The sequence below is a fragment of the Halichoerus grypus genome, chromosome 1 (assembly GCF_964656455.1).
Source record: "Halichoerus grypus chromosome 1, mHalGry1.hap1.1, whole genome shotgun sequence".
Taxonomy (NCBI): domain Eukaryota; kingdom Metazoa; phylum Chordata; class Mammalia; order Carnivora; family Phocidae; genus Halichoerus; species Halichoerus grypus.
The window spans coordinates 71,701,852-71,721,282 of NC_135712.1; the positions used below are offsets into that span (position 1 = coordinate 71,701,852).

A 19,431-nucleotide genomic window follows, 5' to 3' on the forward strand; every position below is an offset into this window, starting at 1 on the left:
TCCAAAGAAGACATACAGATGGCCAACAGACACATGAAAAGATATTCAACATCAGTATTTTTTTTTTTTTAATGTTCAGATTATCACAGCTTTGTCCAATAAAAGCTCAGGATAATGCCTTTTAATAATTTTTTTCTGGTTTTTAGCAAAGTTTTGTGAGGGAACAAAATTAGGTGTGTATCCAGATCATCTTGATGAAGAAGCTGGTGGCATTGCTGAAATACCTGTTATGAAAAACCATACACTAGAAATAATAGAGATTATAGGAAAAATAGGGATAGGGCTGCCCTAAAAATCTGTGTAAGTTTGTAATTAGAATACTTGCAGGAACTTTAGAATTTCAGTAAAAATACTAGAATAGTTAAATTTATAATAAATGAATACTACAGTATGATAGGAATTAACTTTAAAAATTGACAAAGATAGCATAATGGAAGGGTACAGAAGGGTTGAGGCTACTCAGTTATGATGACAAAGGCAAAACATATAAAGATCAGAGAGAATGAATGCAATACACACTTTTGAGTACAAACACATGGCCAAAATGAGCCAAAAAGAATGGAGGGGATTCCTTTGTTCCTGGACCCAGGTTCTGCTGTGTAGTATACTTTGCTTTCAGCTTTTCTGATTTGGTGCAAAAACATTAGTTTCTATAAACTGGGAATGAACCAACAAGATTTCTGTATTGTATTGACATCTTTTTCCTATCTGATAATTGCTTATGAGGTAATTCACATTATTGAACATGTTCTAGTAAAACAGATGTTTAAAAATTTTTGAAATCATTTCGAACTTATAGACAAGTTCCAAGTATTGTACAAGTAACCCCCCCCAAACTATTTCAGAGTAGGTTTCTAACATGATGCCCTATCACCCATTGTTTTAGTACTTCCCACACCCTAGGACATTGCTCTTATAAAACCACGGTACTGCCATCATAATCAGGAAATGAGCATTGATATATGGCTACAGTTTAGTTCCCAAACATCTTTAAGTTTAACAACTGTCCCAGTATTTTCTTTATAGCAGAAAGATCCAGTCCAGAAGCACAGGTAACATTAGATGTCACGGCTCTTCAGTTTCCGTCCCTCAGGAATAGTCCCTCAGTCTTTCTTTGACCTTCTTGACCTTGATAGTTTTGAAGAAAACAAACGAGTTATTTTGTAAAATGTCCTTCAGTGTAAGTTTGATGTTTACTCTCAAGGTTATGCATCTTTGGCAGGTAGGTTATATGAATGATGCTGTGTTCTTCTCAGTGCGTATTCAGGTGGTACATAACTTTGATTTGTCCCATTATTGGTGATGTTCACTGTGATCACTTGATTAAGGTGGTTTGCTAGACTTCTGTACTATAATATTCCCTTTGTAGATAATAAGTATTTTGTAGGGGAGGTACTTTGAGACTATGTGAATATTCTGTTCCTCGTCAGGCTTTAAGTGTTATTTAATTATGTCAGTATAGGCCACTCTTTTTTTCAATGTGTTATAATCCATTACTATCATTATTTGTTTTGCTGTTCAAGTTGACCCAAGTTCGGGCATCTGGGTGGCTCAGTCAGTTAAGCGTCTGCCTCTGGCTCAGGTCATGATCCCAGGGTCCTGGGATTGAGTCCCGCATTGGGCTCCTTGCCTAGCGGAGTCTGCTTCTCCCTCTCCCTCTGCCTCTCCCACCCATGCTCATGTGTTCTCTCTCTCTCTCTCTCAAATAAATAAATAAATTCTTTAAAAAAATTGATCCAAATTTGGCCACTGGAACCCCGGCTTCTGTATCCTTTTGACATGTTCCCATCAATCTGAGTTCCTCCTTACTTTCTAGCATGATGAGGTGTTCCAGGTTCATCTTGTACTTTCTCTGTACCAGTGCTAAAATAAAATCAGCAGTTTCTCTAAAGAGCCCTAGTTCCTTTTGCTGGTGAATGGCTTTTAGAAACCACGATAAAGGCATATATGTATGTAGATACACATAGACATGTTCACAGCTGTGTTTCTTTATATATCTGTTTATATTGAAAACCATTAGTGTGCCTCTTACATCTCTAGTTGTAAGCACACACAGCAGGGTTTGTTCTAATTCTCTCCTTTCCATATAAATAAATGGCTCCCTTTTATTTTTAACATGTTTACTTATATGATCAGTCCCCCTGTATGTAACCAACAACCTTCTTTGCTGCCTATTGCCCCTTGTCAGGCTCTAGCACCTCACTCTAGTGCTTTCTTCTCCCTCCTCAGTCTTTCACTTCCCTTGCTGGGAATATAATTATAATTATGTAATTGATTTATTCTTTAATAAAAAGCCATACCATTTCCAGTTATTCACTGCAGTAATCAAAACAACTTGCTTGCAGTTCATTGGATACTTTGGAAAAACTTGGTATAAAATAATAATTTTATTCTTGAGTCTTAATAGTCTCATGTTTATTCCATCTGTCTCTGATCTTGCATGTTAAATAAGTGTTTCCCTTTCTCTTCACCCCATATCTTGTACATGTGTTCCGTGTGTCATTTATTTTATATATATATACATATAAATTAAATGTAAATATTTATTTATTTACATAAATAATATATCATTTCCAATATTTATGTTTCTTCTGACAAGACTAAATGCCAATTGATGGAGGAACCTATATCTTTTTATCCTTGAATCTATAATGCCTAGAACAGTACCTGGCTTAGGCCCGTAATAAGCCTTCAGTTTATTGATTGGAAGCTTTGGTTTGGAGCAGGTAATGTGTAGCATAGTATTGCAATTTTTTTTTTTTTAAACAAATAATTCTTAATTCTTTTAGAAGCTGGATAAGAAATCATCTCCATCCACAGGAAGCCTGGATTCTGGAAATGAGTCAAAAGATAAATTATTAAAAGGAGAAAGCGCGCTGCAGCGAGTCCAGTGTATTCCTGGCAATGCTAGCTGCTGTGACTGTGGTCTGGCGGATCCACGGTGGGCCAGCATCAACCTGGGCATCACCCTGTGTATCGAGTGTTCTGGGATTCACCGGTGGGTAGGCCTGCACCGGCTGAGACACTTCTGATTCTCTAAATTATCGTGTCCCATTGGTTACAGGGCCTTTTCCACTTGCCTTAATGTGGCTGCCATTTGTATCTTTATAACTTCTGTAGACTGAATAGAATTCTGGTTTGTGGAGTGCTTTAGAGGACTTTGTTTTACTATTTATTATTAGCCAGAAGAGCTCTACTTATTTACATACATGTTGAGGGCTGTATTAGCAACTATGTCCCATTAAAAGAGAAATAATTTGCATAATATGCAAATAGAGGCTTGATAGCTTTCTATATTAATATAGTCTTTTTTCCCTCTAGGAGTCTTGGAGTTCATTTTTCAAAAGTACGATCTTTAACTTTAGACACCTGGGAGCCTGAACTTTTAAAGGTAAAACACATACTTCCTTAAAAATATTTCAGATTTTCACATAAAAGATCAGGATTTTAGAATCTTGATTTAAAAAATGTATGAGTTTCTCAATGCTAACAATAAACTGAATTTTACTGGAACACATCTGAGACTATTTTGGCAAATCTGATATTTTCATAATTGGGTTTTTTAAATTGCTAAGTTTATGTAGCACTTTTAGTTGCAAGTCACTTCCCCTTTTAAGGAAAACAGCTTTCCTACATTTTTATGTTTTCTCAAAAAAACCTTCAATTCTGTGCCTTAATTTTAGTCTTTTATAATTATATAAATTTTTGTTAAAAGTATAACAGACATTTTAGTGTGCTCCAAAATGGATTGGTATAGCGTGTTGTTATCATTGGGCCATTTTAGCATAGGACCATTTGCAGATTTACATTTCTCAAGGTAGTAGTCATCAAACTAAGACATCCTTTCGCCTTGTGTAAGTTGTGCAAGGATTCCTATCTATGAAAATGTCATAAATCATTTTAGACCACTATTCAGGTTCTGGTAAGATTTATAAAACTCATATTGGTAAATAATATATTCCTTTTAATTCCCACCATTTAGTTTACCATATTGTAAAAAAATGTATATATTAGTTTAAAGATTGTAGTTTACTCTGCATTTATTTCTGTGTGAAATTGTGTTAATGTGCTTGTATTTTTATTTCAATCCATAGATAAACTAGTAATCCTCTCACTTATGTAAAGTAAAACATTTGCTTTGTGGAATTATTGTGTAAACATCTGGATGAAAGTGATAAATTGGTTCCTAAGGTAGAGCCCTATTTAGATAGATCCTATTAATTGTTATGAATTCAAAGGAGAAGGAAGTGGAGGATGAGAGGTAGAAACCTCATTTTTCGGCATCCATTTTGTAGCTCTGAACTTAATAGATTCAATTTTTAAAATTTGGTTAAAACACAGTTGTCTGGTACATTAAAAAATATAACCACAAGTGTTAAACAAAATATTTTGAAACTCATATATAAAATATAAGGAGAAAATAGTTTACTTCTATTTTAAAACTTAACCAGTTTGGTCTTTTTTCATTTAATTTACCAAGCATTGTGAATAGTATGCAGCATTGTGCTAGCCATAGTTGAGGGAAGGTGAGTTAGGAGAAACCCTTTCTTGTAAGAGTGGTAGTCTTCTAGGCAAAATGATGATATTGCTCTTAGTCCTTTTCTTAATTTGTTTTAACTTTAAATGTCTTTGTGGGATGAGCATTGGCAGAATATGCAAAAGGAATGAGTTAATTATGTGTGCTTTAAGGACTTTTATAGTATTTTTAAGAATTTGTAGCTTATTTTTCTATTTTCCTGCCAAAACAGCTTATGTGTGAGTTGGGAAATGATGTTATAAATCGAGTTTATGAAGCTAAAGTGGAAAAAATGGGAATAAAGAAACCACAACCAGGACAAAGGTACTATTTCAGTTGTCTCCATGTATTACTTTTTTTTTCATAAGCAGGAATATAGCTAAGATTTTATTTCACTATAATTGATATGTAATATTAGACTGTTTAGAAGATACTGTTAAAATCTGTCTATCTCTTTCTTGGGTAGGTATTAGATAATTATTTTTTATTGACTAGATAATCAACTCTAGGCTCCAGATGAGAATCTTAAATATCTACATAGAATGTAAAAGCTCTTAGCAGTTAAAGTAGACCAATTCTGTTATTGGCAGGCCTTTATAAAGAGATAATCTGTTCATTAATGTCTCTAAGGATCAAGTTTCTATTATCAACAATGAATGAATAGTTTTACATTGTTTGACTTCAATAAATATCTGTTGAGGGGTCCCTGGGTGGCTCAGTCGGTTGAGCGTCCAACTCTTGATTTCAGCTCAGGTCATGGTCTCGGGGGTTGGGGATCGAGCCCTGCTTCTGGCTCCGCACTGGCATGGAGCCTGCTCAAGATTCTCTTCCTCTCACTCTGCTCCCTCTCCCCCCATGCTTGTGCTCTCTCTCTTTCTCAAAAAAAAAAAAAAAAAAATATATATATATATATATATATATATATATTTGTTAATCATGTACTTTATACATGGCATTATGATATTAAAGAATTAAAGGTGAAAGGGTAGCTTCTGATAGGGGAGAGTACTTAATTGCTGTGTTTGAAATTATACTTCCAATTCTATATATAGAGGCTCATTGAATGAAGTGGCTAGGAGTGCCCTCAAGGTACATAATTAGTTTTTATTGTTGATGTTGCTTTTAGTCTTTATGATTATTTTTAGCATTAAAATTTTATTTGCCATAATCCTGTGTTGGGATTTTATGTTTGACTAAATCTTTATGTATAATCAATATTTTTTTTTAAAGATTTTATTTATTTGAGAGAGAGAGAGAGAGCAAGCACAAGCAAGGGGTGGGGCAGAGGGAGAGGGAGAAGCAGGCTCCCCGCTGAACAGTAAGCCTGACACCGGACCCCAGGATCATGACCTGAGCCAAAGGCAGATGTTTGACTGAGCTACCCAGGTGCCCCTATGTATAATCAATATTATTTTAAAGTTACTGCTGTCTGAACTAGTATCACTTAAGTGAGATTATTTGCTAAAGCATGGCCAAGTTATTTCAGACCTTGAAATATCTTTCTATTTTAGCCAAAGATTTAACTATTTTGAAAGGATATAAGTAAGAAAAAGTATAGAACAGACTTGGCATTTTATGATTGTGTCAGAAAAGTTTAAAATGTGACATTTTTTCTTCTTTAATTAGGAGTGCTATGTTGTTTTAAAGTAGTTGTCTTAGGAAAAATTATGACTGACAATAGTGATAGTTCATCTATTGATGTTATCTGTTGGAGTAAAATGAAATTAAAGTTAATTTCTATAAATTTTTATAGTTTTCTTGGTAATGTTTTCCATTTTGTAAAAAGCACAAGGGGAAAAAAAAAAAAGCACAAGGAAATATGTATAGAAATGAATGAGCCCAGAAATTAAGAGAAGAAGAGAGTGCCATGTTAATACTTGTGATTTTTCAGTTAATTTATTACTTGTATTTTATTTGAACATGAGATCATAGTTTATTAAATATTTGGAAGGGAAATATGTTGCATAATATCACAAATTTAGTTTTAACTAGTAATAAGTTTAGTGACTTTTTAGGAAATATTTGGTGTGTAATGGCTTCTTCTCAGTGTTAGCCATACTAAGAGATCAAGCAGAACATCATGACGTTTTTATGTATATACCAGGCAGGAGAAGGAGGCATATATCAAAGCAAAATATGTGGAGAGGAAATTTGTGGATAAGTATTCTGTATCATCATCACCTTCTGAGCAGGAAAAAAGGATGATCTCCAAAAGTTGTGAAGAAAAGAGGCTGAGCATTTCTAAACTTGGGCCCAGTGACCAAGTCAGAGTGCCTCCCCAAAGTTCAGGTATTATAGCTTACTTGTTGTATATAGAAATATTTTCTTAAACTGAAGTCACTTTCTTAATCTCTGAATTAGTAGCCATTGTAGATTATTTAAATGCTAAAAACCTGTTTCCTTTTACATACTCTAAGGAAAAATTGGATTTCTATGGCTTTAAAACAGTTAAAATGCAATAGCGTCTTGGTAATTCACATTTCTAGGTAATGCGTATATTCTAAGGAATAAAACTGCTTAAGGTGCAAGGGGAGATGGGAATTACAAATCTATCGTGGCAACAAGCCCTAAATATCTGATTAACCACCTAATATCCTTCCTATTTTTTTCCTCCTAAATTTTTCCCAGTAACGTTTTTTTCCTGCCCTTTTCCCTTCTTATGGCCTGCTTTGTGCTTTGCTAACTTGCATGTCCCCAGTGGTTGCTGTAAATAGCGACGAGGCCAGGCGGGAGTCTCTGTTCTGTCCTGATGAGCTAGATTCACTCTTCTCCTACTTTGATACTTCTTCAAAACTACGTAGTAGTAAGTACTACTCTTGTGGAGCATTCCAAGTCTGTGCCAGTGGTCATTGTGCGGTGTGGCCATTTCTCTAGATGTTACCCATTGTCTCAGAATTACACATTACTTGCAGTCATACAATAAATTAAGCTCTTCACCACGCCTGACATATTATGGGGTAATGAGATGTGTTGCGACTCTGAAGATAAGTTTATTTTCAGGCTTTGTGATTGATTCATATTTTGATAAGCTATATGTTTGAAAGGATTAAAGTTTATTAAATGTATTGTAGTGGCCAAGTTCATGTTGACATATCAGAGCTCATTTTAAAACCTTGTTGTTTGTGGTAGATTGTTTTCTGAATGGCATGAACTTTAATCACTAGCTGGTTTTTCTTTAAAACAGTCAAAAGTAATGATAGTGGAATCCAGCAGAGCTCTGATGATGGAAGAGAATCTTTACCCTCCACAGTGTCTGCCAATAGTTTATATGAGCCTGGTGAGTTTTGGTGAAATTCAATGTTAATTGGTATTGTTTGCTGAAAAATGCATGTGCTTTGTGCTTAGTCTTGATTAAATAATTTCTGAAGAAAGTGGTTAGCCTTTTAGGAGGTGTTGTTAAATGAGAAAGCAGCTATTTCTTTTCATATTTAGAAGTTCTCTTCTAGCTGTACATTCTTCTAAGCCTCATGATACGTGCTAGAAGTGCCTAGTCAGTCACTAAGGATACTTTGTAATCCACATGAACTGTCTTATCACTCTTTATCTTTTTTTATGGCTGTTTTATCAGGAGAACAAGATTAGCAACTCCCTCTGCATTATATTTTTCTTCTGACCTGTGCTTTCTTCCTATATTCTCTCCTTCTTGAGTTCCATGATTTTGATCTTGCAGAATACCCAGGGTAGTGAGCACTTTTTTGAATTACTTGAATTGCTTGTACTGTACATTGTGGTGGTATTAGACCATCCTAGGAATAAAGTAAGGCTTGGTCTAGTAGTAAAATTCTTTAGGAATTTTTTTACCAGCTCTTGTGAGTCCTTAAATCCAGGCTTTTATAGGAATATACCTAATTTTAATCTAGTACAGAGTGATTAACTTCCCACTGAATCCTGGCAGGACCACAAAAGTCTAGCATACCAATCAACGTCTTTGTAAGAGAAGAAGTTTGACTGTTTGGGAAGTGATCAGTCTGTTGGAAATAACATTTTTGTGAAAATCTCCCATTCGCTCATTTTGTTAAATTAGCGGTTTCTTTTACATCTTTTACATTGTGGTACATTTTTTAATTTGTGTTAAGATGTACATAACATAAAATTTACCATCTTCCCCATTTTTAAATGGAGAGTTGCGTGGCATTGACCCTCGTGCTGCTGTCACCACTATCCAGCCACAGAGCTCTCTTCGTCTTACACAACTGAAACCCTGTACCTAAGAAACGAGAACTTCCCATTCTCGCCCGCCCTGCTCATTTTTATTTATGTATTTGTGTTTGCTTTTCAGAGGGAGAAAGGCAAGATTCTTCTGTGTTTCTCGACTCTAAACATCTTAACCCAGGACTCCAGCTTTATAGGGCTTCATATGAAAAAAATCTTCCTAAAATGGCTGAGGCTTTGGCTCATGGTGCAGATGTGAACTGGCCTAATTCAGAGGAAAATAAAGCAACACCACTTATTCAGGCTGTATTAGGGGTATGAATCCATACATTGTAAAACATGAAAAATTATAATTCATTGTGAACATAGGTTTAGCATTATTTTTTGCTTTAAGAGATGGGTTGGAAAGTAGAAGAAAAAGCTGGTAGTGAGTTCTGAGCACCACTTTGATTATGTAAGTTCAGTTTTTTTTTTCTCAGTGGAAGGGAATTCTGGTGATGAATGTGTGGTGTCTTTTGCTACATCGTCATTCTTGGGAAGAAAGTAATATAACTTATCATTTTTCTGCTTTTACTGGGGAGTATTTTCTCTTTTGGGAAAAGAGAAAGGCTATCAGAGTAAATACCCGTTTTTAATAGAAATATATTATTGTTTGCTCTTCGTACATTGTTATCTTCTGTTTTCCTTTAAGGGTTCTTTGGTGACCTGCGAGTTTCTTCTACAGAATGGTGCTAACGTGAACCAGAGAGATGTGCAGGGGCGGGGCCCTCTGCACCATGCCACTGTCTTGGGACATACAGGGTAAACTGTCGTGCTTACATATTTAAGTAGATTTTATTTGAAAAATTATTTTGAAATAATGTTTTGCTTTTTCTCAGGTGAAGGCCCATTGGGTAGAGTTTATAAAATGATACTTTCCTATGACTTCTATTGTCATGATAGAATTTGAAATATTAAAAATCTCATGCAGAAAAAAGCTATGGTTACTTTTCAGATAAGAAAGTTGCAAAGCCTATTTTGAACTTTACTTGCCATTTATATAGATCAGTTTTAGTCTTTAAAACTTTTACTGAAGTTATGGTGTTTTTTTTTTTAGCAACTTAATCTGTGTTTGTATTTATGCATGTTCACATACATTACGTGCATAGCACACACATTTGGGGAGAGTTTTGTAATTTTGGACATTTGAGTTTTCCCATGGGGTAGCTAAAGTCCAATTTTAAAGTAAATTCTTAGTCTGTGCTATTGCCGTTGAGGTGTCTGCAGCGATATTTAGACTCATAGAACTATAAAGTCGTGAAGGTGGATCTTCTAATAAACGGTACAGATGAAGTCAAAATGTTGACCTTAAATGAAAAGTTTGTGTCATAGGTGATTGTTTTTAAATAAAATATCTCTGGATATCCAATTCTTATTATCCCAACAAGCAAGACGCTGTCCCTTTTTAAGTGTATTTAAAGCATCTTCTATTTTTTTTTAAAGGATTTTCTACTTTTATCATAGCTTACTTTTGTCTGTGAGCAAAGAGACTGAGTTCAATAACTTCATCATAAAAACTTCTGTATACTTAAAAAGGTTCATATTTAATTTATTTTTGTATTCTTAAACAACCACTCTTCTCATTTTACTTCATAGACTCCATTTATTCATCCTATCATATTTTTTCATTTTTGTCAGTTTCTTCCAGTTATGAATATTTATGGAGTCCAGAGGGAGGATTACCTTCCACTCTTTGCTGTTGAATTATCGTTGATATGTTAACATTGCCTTGGCTTCCTTCTTTTGCAGATAATGACCTTGAGTGATTTCTGTTTTAAGTTTATGGATATATATGTACATCTTTTTCTGATGTTATTTGAGGGTAGGGACTATAATTATACATTCCATCTTGCTACATAGCACCAAGTTAAATGTAAAAACATCTGGAGATTTGTAAAATGCTGATCATGGTAAATTTTTATTATTAGAGCCAGTGTTCAATAAATAGCTGTAGAATGAGTCAAGAATTTCCTAGTGAAAATGTTATTTCTTTAGGTAGTGCTTTTTATTTTTTTAAGGTGAATACTATTTTTTTTTTCTCATTGGCAATGTCTCAAAAATGCTGTTTTCTGAAACAGGCAGGTATGTTTATTTCTAAAACGAGGTGCCAATCAACACGCCACTGATGAAGAAGGGAAGGACCCTTTGACCATCGCTGTGGAAGCAGCCAATGCTGATATAGTGACCTTGTGAGTGTTTTCCTTTTACCTGATTATTTCTCAATGTATTATATTATACAGGGTTTTAGCATAGTTTCATGCATAGGTGTGAACTATAAACTTGATTGTTTACTGTGTGCCATGAACCTCTCTAGACACATTAAACATAGTAAGCGCTTTACACACATGACCTTTCTTGGTTCTCACAACAACCCTATGAGGAAGAGATTATTGTTATTAGCCTCATTTTATAAGGAAGCCGTGCCACAGATAATTTGAGAAACTGGTGACTTGTGGAATGGGGATTTGAAACTAAGAATTTTGGCTCTAAAATCCATGTTCTTTTTTTTTTTAAAGATTTTATTTATTTATTCATGAGAGACAGAGAGAGAGAGAGAGAGAGAGGCAGAGGGAGAAGCAGGCTCCCAAGGATCTTGGGAGCCTGATGTGGGACTCAATCCCAGGACCCTGGGATCATGACCTGAGCCGAAGGCAGACGCTTAACCATCTGAGCCACCCAGGCACCCCTAAAACGCATGTTCTTAGCCACTTCTTTTATACTGCCTGACCAGTAAGGACACAAAACCAATGGCTTCTCTAAAATGGATCTTTAATTCTCACTACAGTGCTAGGGCAGGGGTTGGAGTGGTACAGTAACAGGCTGTTACTCTACTCAAGAATCTACATTTTTTCTACCTCAAGAGTTAGAGGATTATAAGTAGGGGGACAGCTGCATTGATATCAGTCACTTTTGCAGTTGCATTGCCTTTGGGCAGTGATACTTAGGATCTGTTTGTGCTTATTTTTTAAAGGAATTATTCACATGAATATTCTATTTTAAGATAAAATACTTGTTTTTTAATGTTTGAATATGACCGAATATGATCTGTTAAAGAGTTTTGAGATCTTAATTTGATTTTCATCTTAGATCAAAGTTGTTTGTTTACACTGGAACCTAGAAATGTGCTTGGCACCTACACTTTATTGTTATGTAGGAAATATGTTGTATGAAGTCACTTACTCATTCTATTCTGGGTTGAATGAAGGCCAGAATTGTCGATCGCCTGCGATATGGACATGAGTAGAGGTAGTTTCCTTCACACTACTGAATCTCAGTCACTTACAAAGAGAAACTCTCCCGGCTGCCTTAAACACCTGAGCTGCTGCTGGGAATTCTTGACTTGTCGTATATCCCTCCTCCCTGGCCCCTGCCGAATTAAGACACACAGTAAAACAGTAAAACATGCTTTCTCTGTACTCAATGTCCTTTCCTCACTGGAGAGGTTAGTGTAATTTTGGGGGCTATTGTAGGAAAATTTAGAACTTTTAAATCATAATAGATTCACCATTGGATAAAGATAAGTTATTAAAGAAAAGATAGGGATAGTATAGAGGTAGAAACTCTTATAATAATGGCCCCTTTGGGGACCCCTGGGTGGCTCAGTCGGTTGAGTGTCTGACTCTTGGTTTTGGCTCAGGTCATGATCTCAGGGTCATGAGATCAAGCCCCACGTTGGGCTCCAAGCACAGTGGGAAGTCTGATAAAGTTTCTCCCTCTGCCTCCCCTCCCCACGCTTGCTCTCTTTCTCTAATAAATAAATAAATCTTTAAAAAAAATAATGGCCCCTTTTTCTCAAAAATATCTTTTCCCAAATTATCTAAATTTTCTCATTTTACTTTGTGTGAGGACTTCAGTTTCACTTAATAATTTTTGAAAATAAGTGTCCTCTCTGAAAAGTCCAAATATCAAAGAGGATTTAAGGCACTATTAACTCATGCAGTGGTTGTGAAGAGATGGAAGGGAATGGAATGGTGGTCTTCCTCTTTTTTTTTTTTTTTTAAAGATTTTATTTATTTGAGAGAGAGAGAATGAGAAAGAGAGAGAGAGAGAGAGAGAGAGCACATGAGAGGGGGGAGGTTCAGAGGGAGAAGCAGACTCCCCGCTGAGCAGGGAGCCCAATGCGGGACTCAATCCTGGGACTTCAGGATCACGACCCGAGCCCAACCGACTGAGCCACCCACACACCCTGGAATGGTGATGTTCTGAAGAGAGGGAAAGCTCATGTCACATGCTGCAGATGTCAGAGAGTGCATGTCAGTAGAGGGTGATAGAGCTTTCATTGGGCAGTGAGTTTTTGGTGGCCTGAAGCACAGGCGAATAGTACAAATAGTACAAGGTGGGAGAGATGCACCAAAGGCAACATTTGCCTCTTTCAAAATGTTGCTTAAAGTTGCTTAAAGTTAGTAAGAAAATGGGAGGAAATTCTTGTCTTCTTAATCCAATGCTATATGTCTGCCTGCTGCCAGGATGAATAACCCAAAAAAGAATGTATAATTAAATGGTAACCTTGGGAAAATCTTGGTAACCTATGGTCATTTAATACATCAAAATGTAATTCCACTATTTAGACATAACACATACTATTTACATATCTGGAACGACCTCACCTTGGGGTGAACCAGAATGAATTTATACGATACAATATGACATCCTGTACTGTAGAAGCAACACTTTCAACAGTTGGCGGTTAAAGTGTGGCAGGTTGCTGTAGAAGCCAGTCTGGAGGCAAGTAAGCTACTGGACGTGCTGCAAGGGTCCTGCTTAAACAGCTGAAATGTACTTGTTAGAAATTCTTTATTGTCAGGGCACCTGGCTGGCTCAGTCGGTAGAGCATGTGACTCTTGGTCTTGGGGTTGTGAGCTCAAGTCCATTGTTGGGCTTAGAGATTTACTTAAAAATAAAATCTTTAAAGAGAAAAAAATAAATCTTTTATTGCCTTCTCTCATGAGAATTGTATAAAGAAAACTAAAACTAAAATTCCATCTATTTTATTGGTAAATACTGGGAAAAGGAAAAGATTATATCAGTGTATGTTTTTACCTGCTTATATAATTCAATAATTTATGAATATTTATATTACATAACTTTATCTAATAATCCTTTCCTTTAATTTTAGGTTACGTTTAGCAAGAATGAATGAAGAGATGCGGGAATCAGAAGGACTTTATGGACAGCCAGGTCAATATTCTACTAATAACCATACTGAAATGCAGTATAAGAAATGCATTCAGGAATTTATTAGTTTACAATTGGAAGATTCATAGTTCTTTAGAGAACTGACTTAATACTCTAGAGATTTTATAATGTGTAAATTGTGAGTTGTTATGTATTGTACCTACTGAATTCTTGGGAGTGGCTAACTCCTGAGCCTTTAAAACTCCGTAACTATTCCTACTACAGTACACATTTACTTGCTGTGTTCAGCTTTGGCTGCTGACTTCTTGATCTGCTGTACAGATGTCTTCCGTCTACATTCCAGTGATGCGAATGGAATGATAACCTATCTTTATTCTACAGCAGCAAAACAGTCGTTTTCATTTTGGAATTCTCTTTAGCTGTCAAGTGAATATAACAGAGTTGTTTTCTTTTTGTTATTCAGGGAATTTCTATAAATTGTGTTCAGGGAAAAAAAAATCACCATGTGTTTCGCATATAAAAAGTCAGTATGGAAAATACCTAGAAAAAGTTTATTGAATGGAGAGTTTTGTACTCTGATCTAAAAATAAGTTGTAGGTTTAAAAATAAAATTTACTAGTAGTTTAAGAAGTCCATAATGGGAGTAGAGTTAGTTTAAAAGGTATAGAGAAAAGGTCTCACTTTATCTTGTAGCTTTGCCCCCAGCAATCATACGATATTTGTTGGATAAATGTAAGTATTTAGAACAGTATTTCATGAACCTGATGACAGAGTAGATTTGTTAGAGAAACCTCAACTCAGGATCAGTTCACGTCTCATTTTGAGTAATTTTCACCTTTGAGTCAAGATGTCAGGAAAAGGAAGAAATGTTGCTAATCCGATTCCTTTCTTTGATGAACACATCCTAATTCGACATTCTTCACAAAAAAAAGTAATAATTGGATCTCCAGTTTCATGAATTTGAGTATATGAATTACTAATTTGTTTTACATTCGTATATGTATTAGTAAAAAATTTCAGGAATTCATGACCAAAATAATTGAGAATATTAGTTTCAAGTATATTTGATTTTTTAAAATGAATATTAATGTGTTATTTTTAAAGTGGCTTGGTAATATCATCTATTCTTCCTGTTTAAGTATGTTTTGAAATTTCGGTATTTTATGCTAGCTTCAGCCATTAACTTTTATTTTAACTGGATTAATATATAATTAGTATAAATATGGGGCCATTCTTGTCTCAGAGGACTGTATCTACTACTTATTGTTGGTCTAGTTTAATAGGGAACAAATAAGAACTTTGAGAATAGAGGCACTTCAGCTAGATATTTCTAATCTAGGGTGTCCCACTTTAATCCTATGGATCAAACAATACTACTGACTCATGGTATACCAAGATGTAAGAGTGCTGATTAAGGGTGAAGTGTCAGCGTTAATTCTGAATTTCACCCATTTGTTTTAAACTTGAATGTTAGATTTTAAATAAGTTATAATTTTGTAACAGATATACTTAAGTGAGAGTATTACTAGGCCATTTTTGAGGCCTTTGTGTTTAAGCACTTTAAAAATAAAATTATTCAAAGGATATAACCTGATATTTGTGAGGTAAGAGTGAACTTCAAGATTTTAAGTTAAATAATTCTTATCCCGAAATTTTGAACTTAAATGTTTGGTCAGCTGGTCTTTCCTTAAGCTATTTGCTAATGAAGTTACACCGAACTGATTAGTCATAAGGTCAGTGGTCACTTTCCTTTGGAGTTGGGAAGCTTGAAAGGACAGGGCCTCCATGTTCTTGTGACTTCTAGTTCCACTCAAATTGCTTGGACTTCTGCTGCCACCGTTGAGGAGTGTTCAAATGTCTCTTTCACTGTTGTTTTATATATAAGTTTATGAGCATACACCTTCCTTTCCTTAGTAGAAAAATGAATTTTTCCAATGTATTTGACTGAAAATTTGAACAAAAAAAGCCTAACTTAAAAAAAAAACAAATATTTTTTCTATCACTCTCAAATTTTAGTTTAGAGGTTAAAAATAGATCAGAATTCTGGAAATGGTGTATCAGCAGAATAAAATGAGAGGATAATCTTGATAATAGTTAGATTTTTAATGCATTTAGGGGGTCTCCTATGTAAAGCAGAACAATTTTATATACTTATCCAGGTGACCTGGTGAAATGGCACAGCAGTTGCTCTCTGGCTACTTTTCCTTCATGAGTCTTTGTAGAGCAGAAATGTTCACTCAGGCAGTAGGTCTTTCTTTCCCTCCACTTGTCACTGTTCTTTTTCTCTCATTAATTGTGGTTGATTGTTTTATCTAGATTTTTTTTTTTTTTGTGGCCTAGCAATACCTCAGAATTGTGGGTAATTTTAAAATGCAGGTATTTTCAACCTTTTGATAATGAAGGGCCCTATCATTTAAAAGTCTCAGATATAATCTTTGGGAATCATGGACTTTCTTCTGAGAAACCCCACTTCTGAAACTTCTATCTACAACCCTAAGGACTGAAACTCCCTGTTTTTTTTGCAAGGCGCTATAAGAGCATGCATTTCCTGAAGGGAAGATGTATCCCTCTTTATCAGGTCCTACAACTCTTAAGAGGACTGGGTGAGTGAGTGAAGTATCACACCCTGCTCTCAATTGCTGGAAACCACTTTGGTGGTTCCCACAGTCTCTGGCTCTATGACTCCTCTTGATTGTTCGCAGAGTTTCTCAGCCAGTTGAAAATTATCCCTTTAGTGAACCACTACTGGTTATGGGAATATGTTGCTGGCAAAGGTTGATCACTGATCAGTTTTCAAAAGAAAGCTGTAATCAACCCAGAAAGGGTGTGATCATATACTTGATCACCTCGGGGTGGGGTCTCACGTGCTGCCATCTCTTTGAGGGGAGTGCATTTCAAGAGCAAAATCAACAAAATCTTGGATCATCATCATTGCTTTTGCAATGGATATTCTGAATACCAAAAATCAAAAACTATTTTAAACTATCAGTGGACATACAGCAGTTCATATTTTAAAAATTCAGAACTGTCTGGGCACATAGAATAGTTAACTATTGGAAGAGAAATAGAATGTGATTAAGTAATTTAAAGTATATAACTTAGCATTACAAATACTGGGTGATTAGTTGCTTACCATTTGTAATAAACCGTTAAATGTACTTCTATGACCTTCCAGGGCAGCATATTCTGGGTTATTGTTTATGTATTCTAGTGTAGACCAGTGATATTTGCCTTGGGAAAAATTCTAAATGATTAAAATTATACTTAAATTTTAAAGAATCACATTGAAGTTCAATTTATGTTAACTATATTAAGTATCTTAGTCACTATTGTTATTGTAATGTTTGCTTTTTGATAATACATTTTGAGCCCTAAGAAAGGTATTTTATTGATAGTCCATTAATTAATGTTTGTTAGAAACTGAACGTTAACAGGAAGTTTGTGTGTGTGAAGGTGAGGCTTCCTTTTGTATTGTATTAACTCTTAAAATGTATTCGTGAAACCAATGATTGTGTAGCACCAACACTTTCCTTCAAGGAAGCATTTAATTCAGTGAGTAAAAGATCTTATAACTTGTTTTGCATGGTACAATGGTTCTACTAAAATGTACTTGTGTAATAGGTACTAGATGATTTAAGAACAAAAGCTGGAAAACCACAAAAAGAAAAAAACCCCTACAGTTTGTTATACAGAATGTGCATTGCTAATAGTAGAAGCCATATATTGCCATTGTACTGTTGTAATACTTAAGAATGCTCATCTGGTGCTATCTATAAACTATTTGGCATTAGCGTCTGCTAGATTCTTCTTCCTATTTCTCCTTGAATGTATAATGTGTGCCTTTTAAGTTACTTCTGGTGTTGAATGGTAAAATCAGTGTGTTATTTTTGTATTATAATCTGCACTTTACACTTCCTTGGAAAGTAAAATTCCAGACTCTCAAGTTTAAATAGTATTTTAAAAATATTTCTAATGTTTACAATAAATATTTTAAATATTTTAATTCAACATCTAAGAATAAGAATTTTTAAATATTTTGTATGGTTTGTTAATTGATATTTAATGTTGGTCTCTTTTCAGTTTATTTTATATCATCTAGAATGGCTAAAAATGGGAATAGATTTGTAGTTTGTTTTTTAATGCGAGAGTTTAACTTTTAAGAAATCATGGGTGTAGTTGGATTGTCCTAACAGTTGTTCCAGTATATCAAATTTTCTTTTTATTGTTTTAATAACATAATATAAGTTAGATGCTACTCTTAGCCAACTTATTAAGATTTTCTTCTTACTGTATTTTTTCTTTTTAAAGTAGACTGATTGATTCAGGTCATGAGAAAATTTCCAGGACTAAATGTTTTACATAGACTAAATACTAAAAGTGACTAAATATTAAAAGTATTAAAAAATTTTTATTGAGAATCTTGGGTTATGCTGTTAGACCTTTTTACTAGATCTTTATCCCCTTCCCCCAACTTTTTTCCGATTCTCTAGCTTTTGGTATGACACCTACTGCCTCAAAGATCTCGCTTATTAAAAGCTGACAAAACTTACTGCACTATTAACAGCTGTAGCAATGAGTTTGTAATAAGATGGATGCAAGATGTCTTATGGGAAATAATTATAAAACCATGTGGCAGCAGTAATCATTTAAAACAGTATTTGATGGTTTAAATTTTGAGAACAGAACGATGCTAAGCTTCTGTGTAAAGCTAATGTTTAACAGGAAGTAGTCATGATGAAAGATTCATCTTGAAAATAAGATTTTACTTTATGCAAATCCTTCCTCTGAGGAATTAATCTTTATGTATGCATCTATTTAGTTTCTCCTAGCAAGAAAAACAGTATTCAGTCTGCTGTAGTATCAGTATCTGTAATCTTCTCTACACGCGTATTTGTGTGTATATACATATGTGTATCACTCTACTGTAACGGACATCTTTGGTATCTGTTCCCCTTTTGTAATAACACTCTTGCTCATATGACCTACGGTAAACAAAAAACTTCTGACTAAGTGTGAAACTGACTTTAGTTTAGTCATTTTCTAGGCTTTATTATTTTATAAGCTTAGTAAGCAGTGGATTAGGTGCATTAATTTTAGTTAAGCATTAAAGTTTGAATAAAGAATTTCTTTTTCACATGCTATTTAAAATGCCTTTTAACTAAAAGATGATATTAAAATAGGCTTTTTTTCTCACCTGGTTATCAGTTTGTCTTATTAATAACTTACATCCATCAGAAGCATTAGTATTTATTATTGGTCTTTTCTTTTGGCCTTGATCAAGGGAAATATTTATTTAAAGAATGCCTTGTTTACTATACCTCATTTAGAATGACTTTTATTTCTGTGTAAATAAATGTATTTCTTTACATTGCTTTAAAACACTTGCATCTTTGCTCTTTTCTAACTCTGAGCTTTCCTCTGTGGCTGCATCTGAGGTGCTTTTTTCAGGTATAGCTTTTTTTTCTTTCACTGTATGCTTTTCCAGCATTTATATATGTTAGTCTTTTTTCTTCCAAAAATGCTCATCTGAGCAAAATTTGAATATGATTAATTATAGTTACTAGCCATAAAAATGAATGTTGTTTATT

The 19,431-nt window shown here is 34.6% G+C and overlaps 1 protein-coding gene across 12 annotated transcripts in view; it reads left to right on the forward strand.

The window, feature by feature from the left end:
- Positions 1-19,431, forward strand: part of ACAP2 (ArfGAP with coiled-coil, ankyrin repeat and PH domains 2) — a 133,424-nt gene that overhangs the window by 109,435 nt on the left and 4,558 nt on the right. For 7 of the 12 annotated variants that reach the window (XM_078067748.1, XM_078067766.1, XM_078067730.1 and 4 more), the window contains 10 exons: positions 2,790-2,998; positions 3,322-3,391; positions 4,749-4,840; positions 6,621-6,805; positions 7,215-7,319; positions 7,701-7,793; positions 8,796-8,983; positions 9,360-9,469; positions 10,786-10,896; positions 13,824-13,885. In XM_078067748.1, coding sequence (XP_077923874.1) covers positions 2,790-2,998; positions 3,322-3,391; positions 4,749-4,840; positions 6,621-6,805; positions 7,215-7,319; positions 7,701-7,793; positions 8,796-8,983; positions 9,360-9,469; positions 10,786-10,896; positions 13,824-13,885 — 1,225 coding nt within the window. Of the gene's footprint in view, positions 1-2,789; positions 2,999-3,321; positions 3,392-4,748; positions 4,841-6,620; positions 6,806-7,214; positions 7,320-7,700; positions 7,794-8,795; positions 8,984-9,359; positions 9,470-10,785; positions 10,897-13,823; positions 19,292-19,431 lie in introns of all 12 variants that reach the window. The other 5 variants (XM_078067762.1, XM_078067750.1, XM_078067757.1 and 2 more) reach the window with 2 other exon arrangements.